This window comes from Aedes albopictus, unplaced genomic scaffold, assembly GCF_035046485.1.
Source record: "Aedes albopictus strain Foshan unplaced genomic scaffold, AalbF5 HiC_scaffold_637, whole genome shotgun sequence".
Taxonomy (NCBI): Eukaryota; Metazoa; Arthropoda; class Insecta; order Diptera; family Culicidae; genus Aedes; species Aedes albopictus.
In genome coordinates this window covers 562-24,703 of record NW_026917462.1, presented here as the reverse complement: position 1 = coordinate 24,703, position 24,142 = coordinate 562, and the positions used below count along the sequence as shown (strand labels likewise).

At 42.5% G+C, this 24,142-nt stretch overlaps 1 protein-coding gene and 1 long non-coding RNA gene across 2 annotated transcripts; both read right to left on the bottom strand.

The window, feature by feature from the left end:
• Nucleotides 1-390: 390 nt before the first annotated feature.
• Nucleotides 391-22,983, bottom strand: LOC109403802 (death-inducer obliterator 1). Its single transcript, XM_019676701.3, has 9 exons — nt 22,060-22,983; nt 19,146-21,651; nt 18,695-18,872; nt 17,803-18,174; nt 4,518-5,108; nt 4,220-4,456; nt 2,481-4,067; nt 2,074-2,392; nt 391-2,013 (listed from the first exon to the last, which is right to left on the bottom strand). Exons 1-9 carry the CDS (start codon nt 22,298-22,300, stop codon nt 1,289-1,291), a joined length of 6,756 nt encoding a protein of 2,251 aa, XP_019532246.3. The 5' UTR covers nt 22,301-22,983; the 3' UTR covers nt 391-1,288.
• LOC109427240 (uncharacterized) lies at nt 5,541-10,489 on the bottom strand. The gene is made up of 3 exons (XR_003895644.2): nt 7,587-10,489; nt 6,555-6,656; nt 5,541-6,480 (listed from the first exon to the last, which is right to left on the bottom strand). It is a non-coding gene; the product is annotated as an uncharacterized LOC109427240 (long non-coding RNA).
• Nucleotides 22,984-24,142: the final 1,159 nt, after the last annotated feature.

Sequence of the window (24,142 nt, the reverse complement as noted above, 5' to 3'; positions counted from 1 at the left end):
CCTACACCACACAGAGAATGACTTTCAGATTCCAGTGTGAAAAATTAATGAACCGCAAAGGCAATGCGCATTTTGCACACATTACCGTTCTCGCGAAGTACACGTGGCGAATGGCTGCAACTTAGAGGCTGTCGTCGACTGTCTCCTCTCGGTAAAAAAATCGTTCCGGCCCGGACTGGAAAGACTTTTAGTTACATGATTAAGCACGAATACTTTCAAGGAATGAGAAGAAGCTGTCTGTTCCCCGGATGGACGTGAAAATGTAGTCATTGTGAATAAATAAGCAGCAGACAACCTCCACCACCAAACTTCGACATGTCTAAGAAAGAACTGATTGATGCTTGACTAGTGCGAGGATTACGGACATTTTGCTATTAATAGACGTGCTGATTTGAATGGTTGAAGCAATTTATTTTATTCTCCATAATTCCATTAATTCATTACATATATTTTTTAATTAAACATGTACATAGAACATACCATAAATTAACGATACTTTCGCTCGAAATGAGCCTATTTTTGTACATTTCTGTTATTTTAGATTTACATTTGTGTTCCAAAATCACGACTTGTAATAAAGTCGTCTACAGTGGAATTTCGCGCCGAAAAGGTTTGTGATTCTCTGCCTCTTAGTTTTATCCTAAGTAAATGCTCTTACGATTATTATTTTCTATGTTACACATATATTAAACACGTCTCCCTATACAATATCAATTTTAGCATTTAGATGAATGTATTTTTTTTTTTAATTCAAATATAAATATTACATTAAAGCCAAATTCTTTCCGAAGGTTCTTTTTTCGAGAGGCAAAGCAAACTACAAACAAAAGCAGGTCGTGAATTATAATTAAAAGTTACAAATTATAAGCAAAGATTGCAAATCTACAAGAAGCAACATAAGAACATGTCCTCCGGTCACAGTCAACAATGGTGATAACAAAGTCTAATTGATAAATCTAAGGGTTGAATTGTAAAACTACAGTCAATCCTACGATTATGTTATGCTTGCTTATTCGACATCGTGGGTTTATAATTCATAATATGTGGTTGACTCATTATTAAATAATTTAATAATTTCCAAGTGTCACTACTTCTAACATAAGAGTAGATTAGAGCAATAATTACCATTTACGTTTAGCGTTTGCACATACTATGAACATGAAAGCGATTTAAAGAGCAAGTTGTTTTCAAAGTAATCTTCATCAAATAGATTGGTCACAAATATATTTTTACGCTTTCCTTCTCTGTCAGTTTCAAAACGGCAATTTTATCATATTTTTTGCCGAAATTATTCTACATCCATGTCACCTTCCATCCCGGGAGGCGGGGGTTCACTAGAATTCCACTTGGCCTTCTTCGATGGTGTGGCCGAATCGTCACTGTCCAGGTCTACAATGGAAGTGGCGGTGCTTTTACCGGTGGAAGTTGGGGGCAGGTAGCTATCGTCCGGAACCATACGAAGCAGTTCCTCTTCTGTCAAGTTAGCTAATCTGCTGGTTCCACTTTTAGTTTCAGTTGGCGTATTGCTACTGCCATAACCATACCCAGATTTGTAACCGGAATAAACTGCCGTTGGTACGTATTCATCTTCGTCGTCTTCGGCCGACGGGACGTTCTTAATCGGTTCCTTAGTAGAGCCACCAACCTTTGGGTCTGACGGTGTACTTTTTATACTGGCCAAAATTTCTGACAAGTTCGACGGAATAGAAATATCCGTAATTAGCGAAGGATCCAACGTGGACTTAATTTCGTCTTCTTTCAGTTCTGCCTTGCTAATAATTCCTACAATCTCATTCTTTTCCTCCGCAATTTTCCGATTGATTTCCTCCATTTCCCGCCGGATGCGTTCCGATTCACTATCCAGAGGGGTGTTACCAGTGGCCTTCGTTTCGACAATCGCGGTAACATCGGCGAAGTGATCACTATCGTCACTGACACCACCGGGGGAATATGGCTCATCATCATCATCGTCATCGATCACTACCGCTGCGATGGGTTCCTTCGCTATGGTCGCTGTAAATCAAAGAAGTCGTGTTCAGTGAAATTGCTTTAGATTTTATTTGTCAATCTTACCTTTGGCTACAACTGGCGCCTTTATGATGTTCATGTCGACTTCCCCATGATCGGAAGATTCCGACAAAGTTCGTGAAAGTTTTTGTTCGGGCTTCTTCGCAACCGGAGCTGCAACGACGGACGCAGAGGAAGTAGATGCTGCCGGTGAACCTGGACTTCCGGAAGGTGTGCTGGCTGCCGTTTCGGATTCGGGGGTCAACACTTTCTTGTTCACTGTAGCATACTTGGTTATGACCTGCTGCATCAGGGCAAATGACGGGGAGACTGCCGAGGAACTGCCACTGGATTTCGGTGGTGCCTTCGCTTGTCGACGAGGTGTCTGAAAGAAAATGAACGTTTCGGTCAGCATTTTATATTAGTTAGACGTTGAAGGGTTCAGTTCTGGATTGATACTGTTCTTTACTTACAAGGTTGGATCCACCGGAAGACAATGACGTATTGCTGCTGCTGCCGCCTGTTGCTTTAATTTTCACTATGATTCCTAGCAAAAGATCTGGCTTCTTATCGCCTTCTATAATGCCAACCCCTCGCAGCGGTTTCAAAATCATGTGGATCATCTTATCCGCCGGCAGCGGGTAAAGGTAGAAGTCCTTGATGGCCGAAGTAAATGGCTTTATCACGCCGAACCTCTCTCGTTTGTAAAACCGCGAGTAGAGTTCTTCATAGGCAGCGGTTTCGCTCGATTCGAATCTAACCAGGGTGATTTCCTTATTACTTTGCCTCTTAATCTGTCCGATGTAGTTCCAGACAATCTCCGGCTTTATCGTACCGCAAACTTCCATATCTTCCGGGAATTTACTTGCCACATCTTCCACATCTCCGCTTACCGAGCGAATGGACATTTCTATCGTGGCCACATCGATCAGGTGCACATTACCGGTCCAATGGACGAACTGTGCCTTTTTCACATTCTCATCCGTGTCGGACGAGGGGAAGTCGCTGACCGGGGATTCGTTGTCAAAACTGGTGGAATGTGGGGGCGTTGGAATCGTAACCGTACTGGTGGGTTCTTGGTCCTGCTCAGGTGGTGCAGAAGTTGAGATCTCGGGATCAGGTTTGTCACTTTTGTCAGAAGACACTTCACCCGTTTTGCCAGAACTGCTTCCACCAGCAGAAGACAAAATTTGATCGATCAAATTGAAACTCTCCAGTGCTTGTGGTTTGCTATCCGCTTTCTTGGGGTGTTTACTGACATCCATGGATTTCCCAATAGCTTCACTCTTGACCTTTTCCGAGGAAATGCTAGAAGAAGCTTCCTCCTTCGACTTCTCGCTAACGGATTTCTCTCTAGAATCTCTCGAGTCATGCTTTTTGTGGTGATGGTGATCGGATTTATGATGCGCCGACTTGTGTTCGGATTTATGATCCGATTTGTGGTGGTCGGACCTATGATCACGATGGTGTCGATCACGATCACGATCTCGATCTCGGTCCCGTTCGCGGGATCTACTCCTCCGGTCGTGACTCTTGCTGCGACGTCGTTTGTGCTTTGACCGGCTTCTTGATCGATCCTTACTTCGACCGCGACTTCTGCTCCTGCTACGACTACGTCTGGATTCCTTCTTCTTGGCCGAAGAAGCAGGTGTTCCTGTACCACTGCCGGTGGCAACAGGGTTCGAACCGGACACAGTCGAACTAGTTATGGAACCACTGCCGTACATCCCACTGGAATACTTTCCGTGGAAGTCGTAATCCTTGCGGTAGTTGTCCACTGATGGCGAAAGTGTACTGTCCACCTCACTGGTACTACTAACAGTGGAATTGTTCAACACTGCCACAACATCTTCGACGGCTGTGCTAGGATCGAGCTGCAATCGATCATTACGTTTCCCTTCGATAACTTCTTCGCCCTTGTGGGTTTTAAGGACGTAGTTCTTTGCACATGCCAGCAAATCCAGTTCCGATTTTTTGATCATCTCTAGTTGATGTTTGTTCTCGTTTTCCCGCCATTGGGCCAGTTCCTGACTAGCCAGTTCTTCTCCAGTCATGCGTACCTGTTGTGCAATAAAGAAGAAAGGAATTAATTCGAATTTATTTAGGAACAGGATTGACGAAAATAATTTGGAAAAGTACGCAGCTGGGGCTGTAAAGCTGCAGCAAGAATCTACGTCAGCGCAGCATGAACATGAAAGAAAGAAAAACTCACCAATTGCTTCGCTCCGATTCGCTTCTCGCTAATCTTCTGGAACAGCGAAAGGTTTTTCCGGTCTTTGATGTTGAACACCAGCGACCGATACTTGGCCCGGTACTTCGCACCGGTATCCTTGTTGAAGAGGGCGAACAGCTCCTCCTCGACTTCTTCGACGAATTTTTCAATCTCCTGCTCGGTAAGTCGCACGACGTTCTTGTCGGATATTTCCGACGACCTCTGGACGAGATGCTCCTGCGAAGGAAAAACGAAACGTGAGGTTGTTTCTTACCTACTAGAATCCGAACTAACTAACCTTCAGAGTTTTCTTCGCGACATCCCGAATGTTTTCCCCAGCTGGGGCTGCCGGATGTTTGGCTGTTTGCGTTCTTGTCTCGGAAGTTTTCCGTTGATGCTTTCCACCATGTTCGCTACCGCTCGAAGAATTAGGCGTACTGCTTGCCGAAGTTTTCGGAGTGGAAGTCGCCGGCTTACTAGAGGAAGCCACTTGAGAAGCCTTCGAAGCGGGAGTACCAGCAACAACTCTGGAGAACGTTTTCACCGGTGGTTTCGTTGTATGTTGCATCTCTTTCTGTCTTTGCTGACTCGTGGGAGAACTGATGGTTAGTTTCTTCTGGTCCGTTATCTTCAGCTGCGACTGCACTTTGCCGGACGAGCTATGCCCAGCGGATCCCGGGGAATGTGCGGCGGCTTTTTTCTGCGCTTCTTTTACTGCCTGTTGTTTGCGTACTTCGGCTTGTTTGGCAAGAATTATGGCAGCTTGTGGGCTTCCTGGCGCGACGACTTCGAACGTTGGATTTCTCAAAAGCCACTCTTTGAGATTCTCTGCCGATGGGGCGTTCTTGCCGAAGAGACAACGACCCGTTTTCCGCTCCATTACGATCAGCTGTAAAGGTGAGAAGATAGAAAAGTGAGTAATACATTTTCAGACTAGTCAAGTATGTTAAATACATGGTTATTGGCTGCAACGAGCGATGATAAATTATGAAATTCTTAATGAAAATGTTGGCGATTGTTTAACGAAATTACTGGCCTATTAGATTAACTAATGGTCTAATTCCTTTAGAAATTCTGAGCGAAAAATCTAAAGGGGTGGTGAAGGATTTGCAAAATAGATGTTTGGTAGAATAGCTGACATGAGACTGCTAAAAGATGAGTCGATAACCTTAAAAGTGTTAAACACAGCGACCTTACGATAAGGGACGAATGTCCTTCGGGTTAAAGTCCTTGGGTCTGTGTCATTTGGCATAAAGTCATTTGGCATAAGGTCATTTGGCATAAAGACATTTGGCATAACGGTCATTTGGCATAATGGACACTTGGCATAACAAAGAAGGGTGCACTCCAAAAAATCCAAACGTCAAGGCTACGTGAAAACATACGTAGCTTTTTTCCATCGCACTTTTCACTTAGCAGCTACGTGAATAGAAGGTGACGAGAGATGAATGCATGAACCGATGAATTCTGTCTTTCCACTGGAATACCCGTAGCATTTACGTGATTGTTATGTGGGTTTCGCCAACTGTTTCAATAGAACGGAAATGAAGTTTCGGTATGTTTTATATACAATAAAGATAAATACCACCACATTTAGCGCTGATTTCAACGTTTGTTTGTTTTTCGAATGCTCCGGATAATTTTAGATCAATTACTAAAGGGTAAACGCATTATTCTTCGCTTCTGCTATAAAACTCACTTCTTAGTTTCTTCCATTATTTCGTTGTGTATTAATGGGCTAGCACTAAAGCAGAAGCAAAGAATATTGCGTTTACACTACATAATTGGATAAATGCATTATTTTGTAAATAGCAAATTGATTGATTGATTTGTCTTTATTAGAGAGACTTTCAGCCCTTGGCTGGTTCGTCTCTTAAATAGCAAATGTTAAGTATACTAAAATTAAATTTTATTTTAGCAATTACAGTCGTACATTAGTCGTGCAAGCTGTTCCTAATTATAAAATACGATTTATCACCTATTTTTTTGTAAACATGCTGGGTAACTTAAAAACAGTTAAAAAGCACTTCCACTACGGGCAAGAAAGTTTCCCGAAAAGCTGGAAATACCATCAGCAAGGACTGGTGAAATCATTTCGGGAACTGGTTCTCCAGATGCTGATTCAACCATCGCCAAAAAGTGGTTGTAGATGTAGAATGGGTGCGGTGGCATGGCAAGTAGCAAGTGAATGTGTCTTTATCAATGAGCCGCAATCGATAACCCGCCGGCAAAGCCGACACCAAATCGGTAATGTTGGGTTACTGCAAAAATTCAAAAAGAATCCGAATTTGCATAGGATATTATTCCTTATTTGAGAAAATAATCGTTTACTTACGTTTCTTGTTCCAAAATAATTTCGAAGTCTTTGAGCCGACGCTCAAATGGTTGCGGATATGGTCCGAAAAAAGGTCAATATCGGTAAAATCAACTCCACATTCTATGCAAATGTAAAAATACGAATTAACGCACAATATAACTGCACTTTTGATCAGTTTACCGTCAAGGCACCATTCACCGTGGATCTAAGAGGATTTTGGGCAAACAAGGGCTGTCATTTGCCACCAGTCTTATAAACATTGTTGGTGCCGCTTTTAATTGCCTTTATTATAGGTTAAAATTAAAGCAATATCCACAGAAGTAGAAAACTTTTCACAAAACTTGGTGATATAGTACAATTAGTAAAGGGTAGTAGGGTCGCCTAATTCCGTGGTAGGTCACCATTCACCGTGGTAGTAGGGACCCATTCACCGTGTATGAGAAATTTTATTCTACTTTGTTTAAAAATGATCAAAACAACCCAGCCAAGGGAATTTTCTTCGTTTAAATTCATTTCAAGTCATAACTTGCAAGATTTTATTAGAAAAACGAATATTGAAATTTCCGATTTTTTCTAGATATATGGGACAATATGGGGCACGGTGAATGGAGACCATTGATTTTTTGGGTACCCATTTACCGTGCCTTTTTGTTTCAATTAAAAAGTACGAGTAATCGTACTTTCTTGTTAAACTTACTTCGGTAATGCAAAATACATACCTGATATGTGAATTTAATTGCTTCTTGGTGGAATAAAAACGTTACTACATTTAGTTTATCGCTTAAATCACCTTAGCGCAGTTTTCGTTTTTTCACTATGAATGCAGTGAACGAGCAGAAACCCGCTACATGTAAACACGCTTTAGTGTCAAATTGATACTTTTAAATGTTTCTAATGAACGTTTTGACATAGTTACAATACATTAGTGTTGTATTGGTGAAATTGAAGGGAAATTGTCATATCATTCAATCATAATATGGAAATAATGAAAAAATATTCGAAGGCACACGGTGAATGGAGCCCCCACGGTGAATGGCGCCTTGACGGTACCTCAAATATTTCCTGCGAATAGGCCAAAATGTTCGAATCAGCAAGCAATTCTCAAAGATTGTTTTCAAAGACGCCATCTTGAAACACGAGTAGAGTACGGAATGAATATAGTATTCATTCAGTTGTCAGAATGAATTTTGGGTTGCATGTGGATTTCACGTAAGGTAAACATGGAAACAGAGTAAACACAACTAATTGTCCATTTAAACTTGATCGTTATACCGATGACTGCTATATTTGTCAGGTAAATTTTTGAAAAGTTCATTTTAAGTTGGTCTACGTGATTTTTCACGTAGCCTTGACGTTTAGATTTTTTGAAGTGTGCATTTCGATTACCGTCGTGCGGGGCTTCTTTATACACTTTTTAATGGTTTTTCAACTTTATGACATTATAACTCCCAGAGTAGTGAATGTATTTCCACAATTTTTACACATAATAATTGTGAGTATGTATGTAGGATGCATGCAAAATTTGAACTAAATCCATCCATAAACAAAAAAGTTTTCCATACATCAATCGGAGACATATCATATAGAACCAGAGGGGGGCTACTTTGGACATTCATAATTAAAACAAAACTGCAGTTAAAATTTCGGGTTTATTTAGAATACTACTTTGTACCAATACTGTTGCATACTATATCATACATGATTTCAAAAAATATATGCGTTTTTAGGTGGTTCTGTGCTACCTTTGGTATTATGAGCAGCGTGATATTTTAATATAGACTTAAAGGCTGTCTGGGGGCCATCATTCCTTTATTTAGGTGAAACGGTCATTTATATTGTGTATCCATATAAATATTCGATTGTATATGCTACGTCGATACTTCTTGCACGAATTGAGCAACCCTTTGAAATTTATGAACTGCAGAAACAATGCTTACAGAGCAAATGTTCTGATACGTTATGTATATTTTTATGATTCATTCGATGTTTTTTCGCCTCCTGACAAGCAATAAAGAGTTTGTTTGAAAAATAATTTCAACCAAATGAAGGGGAAAATATTGCGTCATAATAGTCCCAAAGACATCAAACAGATTTGAACGATATTTCAAATTCAAAAAATCCATATTCAAAAGTGTCCAAAGTAGCCCCGTATTTCAAAAGTAGCCCCGCACGACGGTATGCCAAATGTCCATTATGCCAAATGACCGTTATGCCAAATGTCTTTATGCCAAATGACCTTATGCCAAACGACCTTATGCCAAATGACTTTATGCCAAATGTCCCGCTCCCAAAGTCCTTCGTCAACTAGAATCGAACGCTGATTCGACGTGCCAACAGTCGAATGCTACCCAACTAACATTTATTGTGAATGTAAACGTCAACAAAGCGTCCTCAATACGGCTTGATGCTGAGTTACTGTGTTGTACATATAGATGGAAGCTTCTATGCAAGCCCTATACCAATGAATCTGGCGAACTTAATCAGCATGTATATGCTGTGCGAGAAGCTTCTATGCCACCAAGTCATAGCTCTTTTCTCGGCTCCTATGTAACCACTAACTGAATAACATCTTGAGAAGGCGCTTTTTCAGCCTTTTCGCAGTTGTTAAATAATAGTTATACGGCATTCCCAAATTAAACGATTAAATATAATTAGGTTATGGATACCGTGACGCAATACATGTGGAACTGGAATCATCACTTTTAAAATTGAATAATTAAAGTACTTGCCGCTATTTGGAATCGAACTCCCGATCTCCGTATCCACTGGTCCCGATGATGTCCTCGCTGCCACACTGCTATATATAAATAACATAGAAAATAGCCCGTTTTGTTTTACTTCAGACAAGGCTTCATAATTGTGCCACAAGAAACCTTACCCAACTTCATCTTGCTGCAAAAGCTTGTGAAACGTCAAACGCAATAATGTTTACATTGAACAAGCTGTGTGATTGCGCCAACAGATATTTCTTCACAGCTTCTAGCTGAAAGAGTGTTCTTTAAACGGCTACGAAGCGCTGCTGTTTTGTGTTTTAGCAACATAACAAAACGTACTGTATAAAAGCAGCTGTTGTAGTGGCTGGGACTCTTACTCGATTTGCACATCTTCCGAAACATCTTCCGGCATTGAATTAAAGTGCAATAAAAGCAACCCAAATAATTTCACAGCACATACATGGATAGCTGTAAAGAATTTGTGTAGTAGCTATATATCCCGCTTAAAGTTTGTTTTGGCAATAATGTTTACATACGACAAGCCGTGTTGGTAAACCAACAGTTTCTTTATTACAGCTTGTAGCCGTAATGAAATCGCATAACGGCCTTTAAAGCGCTGCTGGTTTGGGGGTTTGTCAGTATAACGAATTGTACTGTATAGTAGCAGCTGTTTTGTTAGTGGGGACTCCTATTCGATGTGTTCAAGTTTTCACATCTTCCGGGAAATCTCCCGGAGTTGGAATAGAGTGGAGTAAAGGCAGCCCCAGTGACAAGCAATGGATTTCTGAAAACTGAGTTTGGTAGCTTGATGGTGCTTGTTTTGCAGTCGTGTATTAGCTTATGCTTTATATTTGACTAGCTTTCCTTTTATTCAGCGTTGACTGCTTTTACTCGATGGTTACACAACAGAAAGCAAATGACTGAAGCTTATAGCGCTGAAAATGTTAGTTGGGTAGTTGCCTTTAGCTGAACAGAGAGCAGTAAATGATGGAGAACAAAGAAAGTGTGGAAGCTATTATAGTGCAGGAAAGCATGGATCGGAGCGATATTTGGAGATTTTAGGCAACTGTCAATGGTAGGCGCCACGAAGACTGTGTGCGTTGATCGGGATGGAAATTTGCTGGCAGATAAAACGATTTTGATAAGATAACGATCGTTTCCTGTCGTCGGGTTACTTATATAAAACAACCATTTTGTTTAAAGCCGATGTATCCATTGTCACGTATGTCACGAATGTCGAGCAAAATGATTGTTTTATTAAAATTCAATATCAATTTATTTTTTAGAAATTCAGCTTGGTTATACATATACACTATTCACATTTCTGGAGCAACATTTGAAAAGGGCATACAAGCATTGGTAAACAATGACTTCACACGTCGTTGCTCCTGAGCCCCCCCTTAGCTTATTCACAAAAACTAAGACCGTTATCACAGATAGAGCAAACATCGATCTTTCAGATAACGGTGTTCATTTGCGTGGGCGTGCTGCTGTTATGCCCTACGGAGCGTTTTAGAAAAAAGACACAAGACCTCTTGGGCCCTTTTCAAATGTTGCTCCAGATTTACACTTCAGAGATTTGGTTTACCGTGGGGTGCACTAATTTCGCGCGGGTGCAAATTTCACTCACTGATAATATTTAGAGATCATAATCATAGAACTAATTGTTGAATTGTCTAAATTTTACTTTACCCGACGTCTCCATTAGACAGAAATGTCTTGCCATTTTGCTGGACAGATGTGTCATGACAGAAATGTTCTCTCGCTGTTTGCATGGAAAGCAGCGGTGTTGATCATTTCTGTTACGTTTTCTCTTTCTGGCAGCAAAATGGCAAGACATTTCTGTCTAGTGGAGACGTGGGGTTAGATAGCATAGCTAAAGTGAAATTTGGACAATTGCACTATTAGTTTTATGAATATGATCTTTAAATATTATCAGTGAGCGAAATTTGGACCCGCGCAAAATTAGGATACCCCACGGTACCTTTCAACTGGGAAAATAACTGAAATTCATTATACAGGGTGTTAGGTTCCTGAGTTCAATCTTCTTAAAGGGTGATCGAAGACCATAAATGGTGAAAAAAATTGTTCTACGCATATGGTCAAATCTCAACTGTTACGTAGATGTTGCACTTTCCATGTTTTTCATTATTATTGCCTTAACTGTCTATAACTTTGAAATGGTCAAACTTACCGCAGCTTTATACCCTTGCCTTATTCGAGATTATTAAATTTTCTATCAAATGACATCTTTGAATCGATTGGTTTAGTTAAATAGGTAGCTAAGTTTTCTAGAGTAAATAGCTCAAAAGTAGTCTGTTTTATTTTTTTTTTTGTCAATTATTTTTGAAAGATACGTAATAAATTAAAATTCTTTCTTTGACAAAGTTGTGGTTCCTGTTCCACTCTACAACTCGTTCTTAAACATCTATCTCTCATCGTTTCTTTGCAATATCGATTTAAACATCGCATTACAGATCATAAATTTTTAAATGTATCTTTACTCTACACTCTACAGAGAAAGATGCACACTCGTGGTGCCAACAAGAACCGATACTTTTCGTGATCAAATCAAGAAGCGTTATGGTCCTTTTTTGTTGTTTTTGATATATTTGATTTCTATTTGAAGGAAGGAAGTTGATACACAGTATGTCCTTCTATTTTTTGACATTATTAACCAAGCTCCCTAGCTTTGAAGACACAAGAACAAGAAGAACTAGCATAACCGGTTCACTGAAAATCAGACACCATACTGTCAAACTTGTTCATTTTTTTGAAAATACGCAAAGGTAAATAACGTTGACAATTTAATTAACAACACATTCTTTCACAGCTCAACACGCAAAATCAATCTCCCACCTTCCTTAAGGATGCACGCAGAAAAATATTCCCATGTAGAACTAATAAACCCAACGATTAGAACCAATCATTTTTGTATATATTAAATCAATTCTTCCATTGTTTTATGTCAATGCAGCATAATTTTAAAACAACAAAATATACCAGTTGAATGTAACATGTCATCTCAGTTTTAACTTCAAATGATAAATATTGATGTTTCAATAATGCAGTTTTGTTGAATCAACAAAAATGATTGATTAAATTACAACTACCAGTTTTCACTGTTTACAAGACAAAAGAAAAAAAAACACGCAACATCTTCGACGAAAATTTAATATTTCTGCATTATTTATAATATTAAGTAAGTTTATTAAGTTAATAAGTTGCAGTAACCTATTGATTATCAACTTGCGACCATATTTCAGCAAATCAGAGTGCATGATAAAAAGTTGAAGAGTATATTCTTTAACTCCAGCGAGACTAATCAGACGGCTCTTAAAATAATTACGGCTGAAGGTAATTAGCGAAAAAATTATAATTAGGGAATCGCGCTACTTGGGCGGTGGCTTCTATATTCGTCTGTTTTCCACTATAACTCAGTCAATCTTGAACCAATTGACACAATTCTTGGAATGCGGTGAGATAGGTATAGTATCTACCCGTGTACAAAATTTCAAGTCAATCGGTTCAAAATTGACCGATTTACAGTGGAAAACAGACGAAAATAACAGACGAAGAAAACCACCGCCCAAGTAGCGCGATACCCTATGATGAATAATATATTGTTTCTCATAAACCTTTTCTACTTCCAACCCAAACAGGTAGTTGCGATGAGTAATTTAAGAGTATTTGCGCCTTGAAGTAATGCGGGCAAAATTACTTACATAAATGGTGCTGTAAATGAATAAGCATCAAATTATCAAAAACCGGTGCTTATGGTGGTTTCTTTATTTTATTTTTTTTGATACAAAATCAAAACAAAAATAATCGAAACAAAAATTCAATAAATAAAAATTTAGCTTCAAAACAATGGCTTCAGTTATTTCAAAACATTGCATTTGTAGAATCAACACATTCTATTTGTCGTTTCAACAAAAAAATACATTCGTCCTTGACAATTGTCCGGTTCGACCGTTTTTAGAAACAACAATTTTATTTTTCGAAATAAATCTGCCTAATCGTTGATTCAACAAATGTTGCCGGTAAGCCCTGAGTCAACAAAAAAAATTGTTGAATCGATTCATAATACTTTTACATTTACAATATATTTTTCTGCGTGTGAAATTTAAAAGCCGCATGGCTAAAGAGGTTGCAATGCCTACTCCCAAATTCCACGGTGTATTATGGACGATGTGAGTTCTTAGACTTGCATTGGAGACTTGGCTCCATGACCCCCTTGTGCATCAATAAAATAAAATAAAATAAAATAAATAAATTTGTAACTGTCAAGGCAAGCACTTGTTTGCGCACTGTGCCGCACATTTAACTAAACCAATCGATTCAAAGATGAAAATTTAATAATCTTTCGAATAAGGGTAAAAAAACTGCGATAAGTTTGACTATTTTAAAGTTAAAGCCAGTTAGGGCAATGATAATCAAAAACATGGAAAGTGCACGTAACGGTTGAGATTTGACCATATGCGAAGAACAGTTTTTTCACCATTTATGGTCCTCCATCACTCTTTCAATAGTTTTCACTCACGAATCTAACACCCTGTATGAGACATTAATACACAGAACGTTTGGCTATTTTTGGGAAAAGAGTGCAAAACACCCTAGATCTCAGATTATCTTAAAACTAGTATCACAGATGTCGAGGGAAGAGTGCTCCGATGAGCGAATTCCGTGACATGTCACAGGAAGTCCTGAAGGATCTCCTGGCCCGTTCGACGGTGTCGACTCCGGCCAGCTTGTGGGGATCGTTGGTCGGGTACCGAGGGTTCAATTCACGTGTTTGTCGAACTTCAGCTTCTTGTCGAACAACACTCCAAGGTACTTGACTTCATCGTCCCATGTAGTTGGCTGACCATTGGCCGTAATAGACATGCGAGTAAGGTGTCGAGCAGCACGTCTCCTCGTGAAGAAAATCGATTGAGATTTTCCAGCGTTCAGTTTGATTCGCCACTTCCGTTGGAAGTCCTGAAGATTGTTCATCGCTGCTTGGAGGTGAGTAACGACTATTTGCGGATCTTTGTCCGACGCCAGGAAAGCCGTGTCATTCGCAACCGCAAAGAATGCGTATGATACACCGTCTACCATCAGTACGTCAGAAGTGAGGTCGTTGTAGAGAACCGGACTCAGGACTGATCCTTGGGGCACGCCAAAGGGGATGTGGGAGCTGGAGTTTTCACCAATCACGGCAACCGTGAAAGTCCGATTAGAAAGGAACGATTGCACAATCTTGACCAGGTAAAGTTGGAGGTTCGAGCGGAAGAGCTTGTGTACGATGGTATCTTGCCACACGGAGTCGGGGCTTCCTCCACATCGAGAAGAATCATGCCAGTTGATTTGCCCGTTCGAAATCCGTGTTTTACCTTTTTGCGTGATGCGAGCGAGTTGGTGAACCGCTGATTGTGCCGTTCTAAAACCAAACTGCTCCGCTGAAATGACTTCTTTTGTGTCCAGGTGATGGTTTAATTGTGCGAGGATTACTTTTATGTACGCGCTTCTGGACGAGATGACTGATGTGGGTTCTCTGGTTGAATTAATCCATAACGCGCACATAAACAAATAATTAGACTTTATTTACTGACAAATTAAAACGAGTTACATTGTACAATGACGGTTGCATGCTAACTGACTAAAAACTACGATGACGTCTACTGGTGGCAGCATAACTGTCAGCAGAGAGCCTAGCATATAACATAGGAGAAGTGCTGCCAGATTTTCCATGGTCGCAACATCTCCCCTTCTGAATCTGGTACCACTGGATCAATTTTCTTCTGGAGAAAACGCCGTGGTTGAAAGATTGTCTTGGGCACCTCACCACGAACTCTCAGGAAGGCGGTTTCCGATGCGCTGTTATCTGTTTCTTCATTTCTGCTGTTGAACGTGGTGGTTTTACTCGAACAATCCTGAGTAAGTTGCTGACGAATGACTGCCTGTTGTCCGGACGGCAAAAGGCGTCTATCGGAAGCGATCCCAGATTGAAAGCATCAATAAGATCGGCTCCGAGTAAATGAATCGGTGCATCAGCAACACGTATTACTGCTTGTTTACTTTTTCCGTTGATCGTGACATTGCAGGTAATTTCACCCTTCAGCTGTAGTGATTCACCCGAGGCTGTCATCACACAAACTGACGCGGGACGTAGAGCTGGTTTTCCTATTTTGTCCCAGGTCCGGCTTGAAATTATGGAAACGTCCGACGCTGAATTGAACTGCAAATCGATGTTGTGTCCGTTCAGTCCAACCGTGGCGTACCTTCTTTTGCTTCTGACGGTGTCCACCTCCAAAGACACGACTTTGCTGTCCACATTCCGGAGCGAACGGTTTTTCTTATTTGATGACTTCTTGGCACTGATGCAATAGCCTTCCTTATGACCAAGTTTTCCACAGTCGCCACACTTATGCGATTTGTATTTGCAGTGTCTAGCATAATGCATACTTCCACAGTTCCAACAAGGAGAAGATGGAACATCTCGAGCAGATGATGACGATTCTGATTCTGTTGGACTGTTGCTTCGGCTTCTTCTGGGCCTATGTGGTTTACCTTGCTTGATGGCGTGGATTGCTGTCTCCGGTGGTCCTTTCGAAGCCTCTATCATTGCTGCATCCTGCTTCAGGCTGATGATTCGCTGACATTCTTCGGAAAGCTGTTCAAGAGTGACGTCATCATTTTCCTCAATCCGGGACAGAAGACGAGTGCGGATCTCTGCATCGGACTCTGACTTGAGTCCACATACAAACATTAAGCACTTGAATTGGTTCTCATTCAGCTTTCCGAGCTCAAATTCTACACAGGATTTGTTGACTCTGCAAGTGTAACTGACAAAATCCTCCACTGGATTTTTGGACATTTGAAAACAGCGATAGCGCCTAGTGATGACAGACTCCTTAGCACCAAATAAACTTTTGAGCTTTCGGACTGTCTGATCGAAAGAGAAATCTTTCGGAAGTGCAGGGAGGATGAAACTAACGTACCGGTCATGCTCTGCCGATCCTAGCTTCCGCAGTAGCAATCGAACTTTTGCTCCGTCGTCCAATCGCTGTGCGTCCCTCGCAAACAAATCATCATACCGCGAATACCATGCTCCAAACGTGACGTGACTGTCGGCATCGTACCGAAACTCATGAATGTTGCTAGCGAGTGAATCCAGTATGAGTTCCGGGTTCGCAGGTACTTCGGGGTTGATCGAATGAAAAGCGCGTTGAAAACGTTCCTCCTGCTGCTGGAAGAACAATTGCTGTTGCTGCAGCATCTGGTTCATGGCGGCTTGCTGGTGCTGCAGATGCTGGAAGATGTTGTACAGTAATCCGTCATTACCTGTTGACTGTGCTGACGGCGGCGGAGGAAATTGATGAAGTGGCTGTTGCTGGTTGATGCCTGGCTGTGGATGTCCATTTTGCGTGGAATGCTGCGGTATATGCTGGTCTCCTTCCATATCCCGCTTCCTTTTCTTCCGGGGAGGATACGTTTTAGAGGTTATATCCTTGCACTACCGTTGAAAACGCTGATTTTCCACACTCCTCGTCGCCACTTTTATGTACGCGCTTCTGGACGAGATGACTGATGTGGGTTCTCTGGTTGAATTAATCCATAACGCGCACATAAACAAATAATATTAGATTTTATTTACTGACAAATTAAAACGAGTTACATTGTACAATGACGGTTGCATGCTAACTGACTAAAAACTACGATGACGTCTACTGGTGGCAGCATAACTGTCAGCAGAGAGCCTAGCATATAACATAGGAGAAGTGCTGCCAGATTTTCCATGGTCGCAACAATTACCCTTTCGAAAACTTCGCTTAGGCTGCTCAACAGATTTATAGGTTGATAGTTGCCTGGATTGGTGATGTCCTTGTTTGCTTTCGGGATGGTTATCACGTTGGCGTGTTTCCATCCGGTAGGCAAGCACCCTAAGGTCAGGCACGCGTTGAAAACTTTGATCAGAACGACTAAACCTTTTCTTATTAGGTGCTTGAGGCAGGTGTTCCCGATTCCATCCTGTCCGGGAGATTTTTGATTTTGATTGATTTCGCGTCTTTTGGTTTTACCAGAGCATGCACCGCGACTTTGGTCGATTGCAATGTCCACCGCAGCCGAAGTATCCGGATCACCTGGCTCTTCGTTGTTATGAGCGGCAGCAAACGTTTCGGCAGCGAACGCTTCGGCTTTCTGTGATGAACTCACTACGAGATTACCGTTAATGTTCAGTGGGGGGCTGTACTTGAGAATGATTGTTTTATAAGTACCTAATCCGAGGACCGACACTGCGCCTGCCATCGACAATAGACAAAACAATGGTCATCAGTGGCAGCATCCATTTATACGTAACGTTAAAATTGGCATTTTTCGACTCATGCACCTCGGTTTTGCGGGCGCTATTGATCTTATCGGCATCGATGGCAGGGCATTGGAGGAAGATTTTGCTCCATCGAAGTGGAACACAAGCGAAAACAAATTGTAGCAAAGCTACGCAGTAATCATAAAGATATTTAAGACAGATAACTGACCATATCCAAAATTGAAAAGATTCTACTCACCGGTCCAGGTTTTGCGACAGTCGGCGGATCTTGCTTCTGCGTAACATCCACAACTGATCGATCCTTTTGTTTTTCTTTGGACGTTGTTAAACCGCTACTGCCGTACGCAGGCGGAGACGATGACGACGAGGCGGCAGTAGACGAGAGAGGCGTTGTCGTGGCCACTGAACTGTTTGCCATTCCGGCATGTTTCCGGATGCACTCATCGCTACAGTAAACGGAGCTCACCCGCGAAACGTTGCCACATACTACGCACCCGGACATGGACACAGCAACTACCTTCGGTGGAGTTGGTCCTGTTGCCGATGCTATCACTGCACTGATGCTTGTGGTACTACTGCTCGATATAAGAAACTCGGTCATCTTTGGTTGCTAAATAGTAAAAGGAAGAGAAACGGTTGGAAGGAGATAAAATAATGGAATTGCGAAATAAACTTTGGTGATAAACGAGAAAGAATAGGTTGATTGATAAAAGAAAATTCTTTGGACAAATAGGCATACAAGATTTGCTTGAAAGCAAAGGAACATTTATTGTTCGACAATATAGATTACTTAAGTAACTATAGGTACTTGATCTGAAGAGTTTAATCTAAGCTTACAGGATTCGCTTATTGCCTTTTACAATTTTTGTACTAGATCTTAAATTAACAAAAGGAACAAAACTTTTCTAAGCTCGAAACAAACGTTACGGGAATCATGGGACAAATTAACAAAATTTGAGGAACGGGCAGGGGGGAGCAACAATAAAAAGGATATTAATCCCATTGTGTCCACAAAACTTTGCACACGGACAGAAGCACACGCACACACAGTATAAAGGCGTCATAAAATAGAACGTGGCAAACGAAATCAAATAATTCGTATAATTAGTGTAATCACATCGTCGTCCTACCTGTTTCTCTTGCTTCTTCTTGGAGCAGTTCGGGCAGCTCCATTCGACGCCATCCTCCTCCATCTGCTGACCCATGGCTTTGGTGATGTTGACGCATTTGCCGTGGAACCATTCCTCGCAAGTGTCGCAGCAGATCATGAAGCGGTTGTTATGCGGCTGCTTACAAATGCACCACAGTCTGTGAAAGATAGTTATGCGGAAAAATGACGCGCATCAGATGAATCTGTCCATGGGTAGATAGAGTGGCCACACACGAAAATATTTTGCAATTGTAATGTACAACATAACATAATTATTCAAGAATTTCCTATGAAGTTATACCAACATGATTTTTGGAATACCTTTGTTGGGTAAACACAACAAGAACTTATGTTGGAAAGTTGGATAAAGTGCGGAATATTCATTGTTGATTGTATGAGGCCACCCCATTGCAGAACCCCTAACTACTCACCTGTCCGGATCGTCTTCCGAGTTCCAGCTCGAGTCCGATTCGGCATCGTCTTCGGCGGCGGCGGCAGCCACAGCCGCAGCAACGGCCACCGTACTTTGCCGCTTGCCGCGTCCCGACGTGGACGATGATTCCGAAGTCCTGCGGCTGGAGGTGCCACTTCGGCTGCCGCCCTTGACACGGGACTCGTCAATCATCAAACTGCCGGACCCGTCGTCGTAGGATGTGATTCCGGCGGCGGCGGCGGCGGAGGCAGATGCCTTGGTCGATTGTTTTGACGATTTGGAAGCGGCATGATGAGAGGCAGGCGATTGAGCGGAACTGCCAGCGGAGGGTGCCACAGTTGTGTGCGAAGCACTTGATAACGAAGTGGCTGAAGCACTGGAGCTGGTTCCAGCTTGAGCGCGACGTTTCGCCGATCGTGTTGCAGGGGCTTCAATGGGTGGTAAAGTGATGACGCGACCATCACTCCGGCGGATTTGGATGGCTTCTTTCCGTGGCATGAGCTGTTCCTTGACGGTCATTGTCGGTAATGATTCTGGATTCAACGTGGATGGATTACTTGGAGTAGAAGTTGGGATGGGCGTTTGCTGGGAAACTGGGATTGGAATCATCGCTGACGTTGACGGTACAGGTAGAGGAGGAGCAGCGGGAGTGGTAATTGGTGGATCGGATCCTATGACACCTAGGACTTGTTTGTCTAAAATTTCTTGAAGTTCTTTATGTTCAGCAAGCTCGGCAACGTGTTGTAGGAGATCTTCCGGAAGACCATCGTCGTTGGAGCCGAGCGCCGCCAAAATACTGTTGTCTGTAATAGGGAGAACGGACTCCTGAACACCACCAGGAGGGAGGTTATTTTCCAACATTTTAACAATATCCTCCGTCATGGTGGGCTGAGCAGGTTGTTGCTGTTGTAGTGGTGGAAGCTTTGGATCCGGATGGTTCAGTTCTTGCTGAACAATCGAATCAATGAGATCTAGTCGTTTGTCGTGTTCTTCGGAAGCGCTGGTGTGGGTCTGAATCGAAATGTGAGCCGGCAGCTTCTGCGCTCCTCGGATTGTTGCCGGTGAAAGCTGCACGAAGCCTCGAATAGTGTTTGTAGTAGTGGATGTTAACAGCCTGACCGTATTTGAAGTATGGGGCGTAACTATTCGTAAATCTGGAGTGTTGGGCGTTACCACTCGGATCGTGTTTGAAGTGCTGGGTGTTACCACTGGTGTTGTTGTGGCAGTCATAGCATGCAAAGCAGGACGACCTGCCCCAGCAGGACCGACCTTTTTGATGATGTCTGGAGTAGAGAACAGCGACGTCATATCACTGATCAGCTTCTGAGAGTGATGAGTAGGTTTGACCACGGGTTTCTTATGATCCTTCTTGATGATCGTAATCGTAGTTGGATGAACAGGGGCAGAAACTACTGCTGGAATCACATTTGTAGATACCGGAGGTGCCGGTGCAGACAAATGTTGCTGTAAGTTACGTTTTGAGCCGTAGGTTCTCGGAACTCCTGTCTTGTTCAGCATAGAAGTTGGAGTTTTCGGTTCAAATTTCTTGGGAGATTTAACGGTCTTCTTTTTCCCTGGATCTAACGAATCATCTTTCTTAGAAGCACTCTTCGGATGTTTACTGTGCGAAACGGATTTACGTTTCTTCGGTGTCCTTCCGGTTATACTGAAGTCAAGATCGCTATCATTGTCGTCTTCCTCTGGGAATGAACTTTCCGCAGAATAATCCGAGTCCGAATCTTCCAGAATACTTTGAAGGTCTTCAGCGTTACTGATCTCTCCCTTACTGAACGATTTTCGTCGCCGTGTTCCGCTGGTAGTTGACGATGAAGCTATGGCCTTGCTTGGGGTAGGTCTCTTTCTGCTGGTTCCACTGATTACTTCCGCTGCAGGCTGAACCTGTTGGACATCAGTAGACAAAGTATCGTCGCTGGCTCGAATCTCGATGGGTGAGTCCAAATCTTCATAGTACGGACGGGGTGGCAATTTTTGACTAGGCGATGTCAGTGGAGTATAACAGTGATCGTTTGCCACAACGTACCGATGAAATTCATAGTCGATTCGAGTTTCCACATGCAATGGCTTACGCAGTCCAGCCAAAGTGAGTACTTCTTCGGCAAATTTCTTAGCTTCACTGGGAGGATAGAATCCCTCGACCATCATACTAACGTGCGGCGTTTCTTCATCATCTAGCATAACGGCCTCTTTCTGCGCTGCCGAAGATTTATTGCTTCTTCGGGTACTCACTCCACTTGGGCCTGCCGATGCCGCCGCCGTTGTCGTGGATTCATTTTTAGTACTTGCAGCAGACGAGGAAGGTGCTGCATTAGATGACTCTGGCGAATCAAGTGAACCGCTATCGCTGGATCCTGTGCCGGATTCAAGTTCCTGCTGAAGTTTCTGCTCTTGCAATAATCGACGCTCTTCCTCTATTTCCTCCTCGATACTGGGCGTGGGCGATGTTATTCTGACCACACTCACTGAAGTGTCGTTTGTTTCATTGGCTGTAAAGAACAAAAAATAGATCAGCGATCATTTACAAACAAACACAAATTATGACATAATAGTAAAAGCGTAAAAAGACCAACTAAACCGTAGTATGTAGCGGATTGCGACCAAACCTTTCAAAACTGTAATCACCAAAGGTAGCATGTATGATTCTACAAGAATCATAAAACAAACAAACGAGACAAAAGATTTGGTTATCCGTTTTTCGTCATACTCCATCACTTGAGGTCGATGACGAGTGTGCAAAGGCAAAATCACGCCAATTGAGTTAACCATACTCAACCCAATTGAAATCATTTTCATTCATTGCAATCCCAGAGGTTCCCAAGCTCTGGGTAATTTGAAATCGGAGGCATGAATTTGCTTTTATGCCGGATAGCGGCTTCATTAACTTCCACACTTACCGAGCAAACTGTGTAATGTTTTTTGATCCACATGCACGCTTCCATCCTTTCCCACCACGATGACCAGGTTGGAATCGATTTTGAGGTGCTCGTCGACTGACGCCGGATCCAACGCTCCCGCGCCGGCTGTCCCATCATTCCCAGACGACGTTGCTCCATCCGCGTTCAGATTATCGTCCTCTTCCTGAACCGACGACGACGTGGGGGACGACGGATAAACCTTGAAAACCGAACTGGACATGTCCGTTCACCCGCTTCTCCGTCTAGCGCTTCGCAAATTCTAACCCAGATCACTTCGCGACGACCGGTGGCGTTCACCTTTTCTCTTCCTCCTTTACGACTGTCAACAAAAACAAACTTTGCGCAATCGTTTCAAGTTTCGGTTTCACTGTTCAAACGATTCCAGCTTTATTCCGATCGCACTGTATTGTACAACACGCAAAATTCGACTTTCTTCACACAATTTCGATCTTTCGTCCACTCACTCGCGCTTCTCTCGTGTCCTGATGCTGCGTCCGCGCCCGCAAAACTACACCCAAATCAAGCCACCATCACCCCGGCAGCAACGTTCCGCCGTTCCCATTGGCGCTGCTTCTGCTGTTTTTCGAGGTGCAGCAAATTCGCAGCAGTAGCGGACGCCATCTTTCTCTTCCTGCTGGGGTGCAGCAGCAGAGTTAGCTCCCGATGGAAAAAAAATCACACACGCACCTATTTCGCACTTTTAACCACGGTTTCCGGGCCGTACTCGATCGGATCCGGTTTCCCGACACCGTTGCGGATGTTTTCGAACAATTTTGGACGCACCAAAAGCATCGGAAAATGGTTTTTGGAGGCAGTGAAAATTGCTTTCTCCTGGCGAGCAAATTTTTGCGTGGTGCCTGCTTCAGCGATTATTTTTCTTTTCTGATGCAGAACGCAGCGGAAAGAGGAACGCGTTTCGTTTCCAGCGATAGTCTTTTGCTGTGCTCCTTTCGCATACGCAAAACATGCGCAACATCTCGATGATTCAATCGTCCATCTCTGTCTAACGCACAGCTGTCATCGAGCAAAAACAGCGCTCCAGTAGGTCTGTGCGTGCCTGGGAGAGAAAAAAAAAAACAGCGCTGTGCAAGTGCAACTTCAACCTTACAAACTTGAATGCAAGTTCTACACTGAACAGAAAGTGAACATTTTGTTTCATTCAAAATCTGCCGGTTTTTTTGTAATTTTTGTATTGCGCAGTTCCCACCCAACTGGACCCCTTTCGCAGTTAGTATAAGGGAACGTTCAAAAATTACGTCCAACATTTGGGGGAGGGGGGGGGTCTAGAAAAGTGTGACACTACGTGTATTGGGTATAGGAAAAGTGCGTGACAGAGGGGGGAGGGGGGGTCTAGAAATCCCGAAAAACGATGGACGTAATATTTGAATCTTCCCTAAGTGCGGGATCGTGAATAAAACTGCGATTTTGCATCGAATCGTTTCGGTGTCTTCTGCGCACTTATTCAGCACTTTGTAATGCATAAGTGCGCAGAAGACACCGACACGATTCGATGCAAAATCGCAGTTTTATTCACGATCCCGCACTTCTACTAACTGCGAAAGGGGTCCAGTGGGGTGGGAAATGCGCAATATTTCAGCGATTTTCTTCTGCTTTTCGTCAAAACGTCTTCACTGGGACAACCTAGGGGACAACCCTATCAAACATATATCATACACCGACGATAAAATTAAATAATAATTGTATGATCAAGATGATAGCATAGACTAATGATAGCCCGAAATGGTTGCAAATACCTATAATAAATTAAAAATATAAAATACAAAATACTTAAAAATCTGTGATGGTTGTTAAGGCGGCTAGAATTCGAGCAACCCGCGCAGCGCTACAATTTTGACTTTAACGGTGCGCTTCTATACTTCGTTTGGCAGCCCTACATCATTAAGCAAACTTTACCGGTCGCTGCTGGATGCGCTCGCAAAATAGTAGCGCTATTATTGCCTGTTTTACATTGTTCAACTGAAACGAGCATTTCACTTGCTAACTTCTCAAAGATGTTCAATCCAATGGAATGATGTGTTTAGACTGAGCAAATGACTTGAGT